Raw genomic sequence first — 6,484 nt, forward strand, 5'->3', positions numbered from 1 at the left:
CAATTCCATGATATTCCATGGCCCGTGGGAACCCTGTTCAGTGCAATGCAGACCTCTGCAAAGGCCCTGCATCACCTTTTGTCTGGGGTTGACTTGACATCAAAGTGCATCAGTCCTCCCAGACATACCATCAGCCATCCAAATGCCCAACACGCAAGCAAACTGACACAGGCATCTTATATACATCCACAAACAGCAACTGCACAAGGAAAAAATAAGTTGCTTCACTTGAGCAGTTGCTAGATTCAACCAACACCCAACATAACCAATCCCTCCCAAAGGAGAAAACAAATGCCATGAATTCACTTGCCCCCAAAACACATGTTTACTTCAAAATCCCTTAAAGCAAAAATCACTTCAGCTTCACAGCTGATACAACCAGTGATAATGCCTGGAGATGGGATTGCTCCCAGATCAGATGCACGCCGGCCAGGGAAGGATCAGACCTTTCAAGCGAATACCAGATCAATCCAATTCAGCTTCAGAACACCACCAACAATTTTTCTCTTCAATGGAGACAAACTAATCACCCCTTGTTGTTTGTGTCTTTTTAACGGCCAGACAAGTCCCATCTCCCTCCCCATTTTCATCCTGCAAGTATGTTCTTTGAAATGAGGAATAAGCCCCATCTTTTTAACGTAAAGGCACTAGCGCTACAACCCTGTGTACAGTCTCCCTTTGTGTGGAGACAAACCTGATCACCCTGATAGGACCGGCTCCCTTCATCACATCCGCTTGATGACCGTAGCAGGCAAGGCTTTCTTTTTTTCCCCCCATGAGGCACAAGAAATGTTGCACAGCATTTTCAACAAATCCATCGTTTAATGGGCTCCATGAAGCCAAAAATGAACACACAAAAAAAAACCCAACAACAAAAGAACTGAGGAATATCAAATAGGAGTTGGTACAGAGAGAACAGAACACAGAGAGCACAGTAACGTTATCTCCCCTCTATGCTGAGTGAGGACAGTTGCACATATGAAGTGTTTTTTTTTTTTTTTTTTTTTTAAATCTCCCCCGACAGTGATTTATCAAGTTATCCATTTCCATTAAATCTTTTTTGTTTATTTGTTGTTGTGGTGGTTCTTTTTTGTTTCCTTTAAGAGTTTGTGTCAAGTCCATAGTTTACAGTAAATTTAAAAAAAAAGAAAGAGAGAAGCTGTTGGTTTGGAGGAGCAGGGGTCTCTGATACCTCAGACTGACTGGAGAGGGGTAATGAGCCGTGGAGGGCAGGGCTGAGTCTGGGCCTGTAGTGGGCCAGGGCTGGGCCAGAAGTGGGCAGGTTCTGGCCTCAGTAGTAGAAGCAGGGCACTTCACCAGTCTGAAAGGAAGCCATGCTTTGGAAACTGATCATGGGCAACCCCTCCCTAAACCCAACGTTACATCACCTCACACCAATACCTCTTTTCAGGGTTGACAAGCGCTTCATGAAAAACTGCATGGAACCTGGTGTGTTAAATATGGCGTCTTAGCCAAAAATAGACAGTGACAATTTAGTTTGGTCTATCGGATGCCTGTGTGGGAGATATGTCTCTGTTCTTTAAAAACATCACTTAAGAGCGGTGGGCCGGGCTATAAAAATGCCGATATTCCTATTGGAGAATCCTTCAAAACAAAGAAAAAAAGTGTCAAAGTGACTGCTTATGCGTAACTTTACTCTTCACATGGACGTAGAAAGTAGCCTTTACAATACATATAAAAAAGTTAGGTCATCTTAAGGAAATGGGACATTATGTTCAGATATCTCAGAGACCAAGAGAACTACAACGGAGCAAACTGTTAGGATTGGTTGGGTCCTAAAATAGCAGGACGTCACCTTTCACTATGACAAATCAAATATAAAAAAGGTCAATTCGTTTCTTTTGGTTCACAAACGAGGCTGCCTGATTTTACTGAATGAAGGACCAAGATTCTGCTGCAAATGAGTGTGATGCCAACGAGGCAGATTTGCTTTTAACTTGTTCTGACGGTCTTGTCAGAAACTTAACATCCCCCTTTTTTTTCGTGTTCCCCCCCCACAAAACAAAGATGCACGCAAGTAAGTAAAATTCAACATAGGAAAACGCGATTTGCAAATCGCCAAGAAAACAAGAAAGAGATAACTTGACCAATTTGGGTTTTCTTGCGGTGGGCATCTTTGTGAGGTGTTGATCTCAGGGCAAAGAGGGAGCAGGCTGATATTTAGTCGAACGAAGCTGAGGACGAGAGTCAAGCAAACAAACAAGAGATGAAGACACTGAAGGATAAAAAAAACAAACAAAACTCTTTTCTGTCTCTACGCTTCTGACAGCAACCATGAGTACAGCTGTCTTAAGTACGGAGAAAGAAAAGAACACTAAAAAAGAAACATAAAAAGGGGAGGTTTAGCTTCGAGGAAATTCTTGGCAGGACAGAGACAGACGGAGACAGACTCCGCAACGGATACCAGCCACGTCAGGCCTCACTAAACCCACTCCATGGAGTGCCACCATGTGGGCAATGACTGGACGCTGCTGCTGGCCATATGATGCAAACATTTTTGCAGGAGTAGCATTCTTAATTCTCTCCATTTTTAAAAGGAATACGAGTAGATTGAGTGAGCCTGAGCTAGGGAGTGTGAAACGATCGGTAACAGGGATCAGAGCTCATGAAAGCTATGCCGCACCCAGATAGCATGGGGACTGTGGTGCCCACTCAGGGGTTAGCCACGTTCTGGAGTCATCGGCCCCAGTGCAGAGCCAAAGGGGAAAGGAGGAGAGGACCAGGAGTAGAACGCGCCAACGCACGGTTCCAGGAATAGAATGCGACAATGCATGGTCATCAGTGTGAGTGCACAAGTGTGCGCTTAGAGAGAAAGTGGCTGATGTGCACAGACAGACAGGAGGATACAGAGTCCCACTTAGGGGTTTGGCTGGGGTTGTAACCAAGAAAAGAGGGGTCATTTTAGAATCAATGATTTGATGGTGTATTTTTTAAGGTGAGCAGAGAGGGAGAGAGGGAGGGGGTCTGCTCAAACAGATTAAGGAGTTAATGAAGATTTAAAGACAAAAATGCAAAGACAACCTTGATAATTCCCGCTAGAATGCACAAGAGGGAATTGAGGGTAGTAAAAACAGAAAACTCAAATTGAATCTATTTGGTCCCATAGGTCTCTGTGGATCGTTAGCCTACAGGCCTGAGTGCTGCCAGCGAGGGGGTCCATGGCTAAGATTGGTCATATGACGTGCTAGCACCAGGTCTCGGGCAGAAACGCCTAGTTATACATACCGTAGCGGTCATAGCCTTCTCGGTACGAGCCCCCAGACCTGTCACCATAGCCGCCAGACTGGTCCCTGTAAAACAAACATCCAGTATTAGTAAACGACTAAGCAAAAATCAGCTTACACTAAACAAAAAGTACAGCAGAGTCTATGAACACTCTTCAGAAAGGCAGAGTGCAATGTTAAGGCACTGCCTGATTGAATCTCAGTTCTTCTCAGTAGAACAATTCAAACAAGGATCTTTGTTTCCTGTTTCAATATAGCGTAATTGTTTGATTATTCCGACATGTACTGTGCAGTATTTCATGCATTTGTGTGAACACCCAGAGTGGGTGATGGATGGATACGCACATTTAACATTTCTAATAGTTTAGTGATTGTGTGCACTCTAACTTATCTATTTGTGTGAAGTAGTACCATAAGCACATATTCCCGTGTGTGTGTGTTAGATAGTCCATGTATAGGTCCACGTAGGCTTGCATATGATGTGTTGCAGACTTGTGTGTGTGTTTAAGATGGTGGTATAAGCCCGTGTGCGTGCGCAAGGCATTCTCACCTGTCCCGGCTGTAGCTACCACTTCCCCCTGAGGAGTAGCCCCCACTCCGGCTGGAGTAACCGCCGCTGCCACCACCTCTGCTGTAGCTACGGTCACCACCACCGCCGCCGCCACGATAACCACGGTCTCCACCGCCACCGTATCCACGGTCACCACCACCTCCGTATCCTCCGCCACCTGGTTTTAGGGTCAAGGGTTATAAAAAACGTCAGTGGCACTCTCCTAAAACTATGATTGGCTGTGTGTATTTCAAGCAATGCAGTTACTTTACACCTCCTTGCCCTCAGTCACATGAACCCTGAACAGAGGTAACAAGTGAGTATTAACAGATTTCCAAGCTACAGTGCACATTGTAATATCTTAACAATATTAAATATCTTAATTAATAAGCAACTTTTCAATCAATCACATGCCTCCTTACTTGCATATTTAATCATATTTGCGCAGATGGTCTGGAATCAGTTAACTCTGCTGCATGACAAAAACATCATTCTTGGCATGTAACTGAGACAACACAACACCTCTAGTGTTCTACAGGGTGGGCAGCTTTTCAGGGTCATCTGACAGTGAGGGTGAAATGGAGTCTATATACTATATTAGGAGGGTGACTGGACACAGCAGAGCACACTCCAAACACATGCAGGTGTGGTGTTAGGGGTTAAAAGGAGACCAAGGCGGGGCATGACATCCGACAAACAGGGGAGAAAACCACCTCCCCAGGTGGTAGCTGGTTCTGCCACCAGACAGGTCCAGGCACGGGGTCAGAACCAGCTGCCGCTTGGGGTTTCATCATCAGCCAGCCCTTACCTCGTGGCCCACCTCTGCCACGACCTCCACGGAAGAATCCACCGCCGCCTCCGCCACCACGGTAACCGCCGCCGCCACCGCCTGAGCGTCCACCACCGGGCTTCCCAGCTTCATCCACGCGGATCGTTCTGCCATCGACAGACTGAGGAGAGAACACATGGTTGGTCATGAATTTTGGGCTGTGTATGAACTTTTTACAGAGAATCTACTGTATGATACCGAATCCAGATGGGCAGAGAGGTGTGTGGAGTTTCAGAATGTTGACAGCATAGCCAGGCTCAGTGTGAACTCATTGTTAATGCATGCATTTAGCTTGTGAATTATGCAAACAGATAAAATAATAAGATAATAACCTTAATGAGTGGCACAAACATGTAATTTTTATATAATAAACATAGAATCATTGACCAACATTCTGCATTAAAATATATTTAAGATTCTTAAACTGAAAAGTAGTAGCTTACCTTTCCATTCATTCCCTCCAAGGCGTCTTTCGCATCATCCGGGTTCTCGAATGTGACGAAACCGAAACCACGCGATTTCTGGGTTTCCCGATTTCTGGCAACGTGAACTGTAGGGATAAAGGGGGAGGGGGAGACTTTGAGTATTGTCTTGATACACGGAGGTCTCTTTCCACACTAACCCGTCGAATTCCATCTGCACCGATAAATCAGCTTACCGTTTGAGATAACCCCGTACTTAGAGAAAGCCTCTTCAAGGGACTGCTCCGTTGTGTCGAAGCTAAGTCCACCGACAAACAGCTTCCCCTCGTCAGACATGGCGCTGGTCTACACCTAATGAAGACATAAGAGGGTGATGAAAATTACATTGAGAAAGAAAATGCATGTGCGCTGTGCCACAAATTCCGTACCTCTAGCAAGTGAGTGTGCAATAGTCGTTCTAAACCATGAATGGCGTCGATTGGAGCCATCGCTAAGAAGCTAGTAACATTAGGTTAGCTAAAGTAGGCCGACAATGCGGCGGCCGCATTGTTTGACCTACTTTCAATGGCTCTACTATATTTACCGTGGCGGATGCTAAACTCAAACACGTAGACAATGTTTTTATTGGATGTTGAGCAAAAGTATACAATTGCACTGTTTGGCATACCAAACTGAAATTATGTACAGACCAATGTTAAGAGTCTATTGATTTTGAGAATTGCATCTTCTGCACTTGCTGCGCCATTTTAGGTAACGCGCCTGAATTGTGCTAAGACGACCAGCTAGCTAACTAGCTGAATGGTTAGCCAGATTTCCACAAGACGGGAACGATGTTAAATTGTTTTACGACTATGCATGTTCTTACAGCAAATACTTATTATTTTACAATCGTATAGTGAAGCGCGAGTAAAGCGGGGGAAACTAAATTCCGTGAAGCAAGCTTACCTCGTTTGCTGAGAGCAAGGGATGTTCTTCGTGATGTCCGCCTGAATCCGGGGTTCGTGGTGAAATGAATGACGTCGAGGGCGCAGGCAGACAAGGCGGTTTTTGTGGAGGAGGAGGGATCTGCAAAAATGCTAATCCTTTTGCAAAGGGCAGGCACAGCCCGACTGGTGGTGCTGTTGCGATAACATGGAGCAGTAAAATTAGATTCGCTTTTGAAAACATTTTATATTAGGTCGTTACAACCAAAAAGTCATGCAAACACACAAACTAGCAGTTTCATAAATACCAAACTGGCTGGCTACAAACCCATCTTGGCGTATTGTGTTAAACATTTCATTTCAGTTAAAGAATGACGGTCGTCGACGGGTTGGCCACAGTTTACAAAGCCGTGGAGCGAAAAGGCAGTCATAGTCTTTCTAGGAGCGCGCTTTCTATGACACTACTACTAAAATATACAGTAGCGTTAAGACCGAGATGGGGAGAAGGCTACACG

At 45.0% G+C, this 6,484-nt stretch overlaps 1 protein-coding gene across 4 annotated transcripts in view; it reads right to left on the reverse strand.

Annotated features, from left to right (window-relative positions):
- cirbpa (cold inducible RNA binding protein a) overlaps positions 1–6,097 on the reverse strand; it is a 13,520-nt gene extending 7,423 nt beyond the window's left edge. The window contains exons 1-7 of one of the 4 annotated variants that reach the window (XM_048246246.1): positions 5,992–6,097; positions 5,283–5,397; positions 5,068–5,174; positions 4,628–4,745; positions 3,796–3,973; positions 3,247–3,311; positions 803–2,195 (exon numbers count right to left, since the gene is read on the reverse strand). In XM_048246246.1, the coding sequence (XP_048102203.1) occupies positions 2,182–2,195; positions 3,247–3,311; positions 3,796–3,973; positions 4,628–4,745; positions 5,068–5,174; positions 5,283–5,382 (582 nt within the window). In that variant the 5' untranslated portion in view covers positions 5,383–5,397; positions 5,992–6,097 and the 3' untranslated portion in view covers positions 803–2,181. Of the gene's footprint in view, positions 1–802; positions 2,196–3,246; positions 3,312–3,795; positions 3,974–4,603; positions 4,746–5,067; positions 5,175–5,282; positions 5,398–5,991 lie in introns of those variants that run through there. The other 3 variants (XM_048246169.1, XM_048246044.1, XR_007193731.1) reach the window with 3 other exon arrangements.
- Positions 6,098–6,484: the final 387 nt, after the last annotated feature.

The sequence above is a fragment of the Alosa alosa genome, chromosome 1 (genome assembly GCF_017589495.1).
Source record: "Alosa alosa isolate M-15738 ecotype Scorff River chromosome 1, AALO_Geno_1.1, whole genome shotgun sequence".
NCBI lineage: Eukaryota > Metazoa > Chordata > Actinopteri > Clupeiformes > Clupeidae > Alosa > Alosa alosa.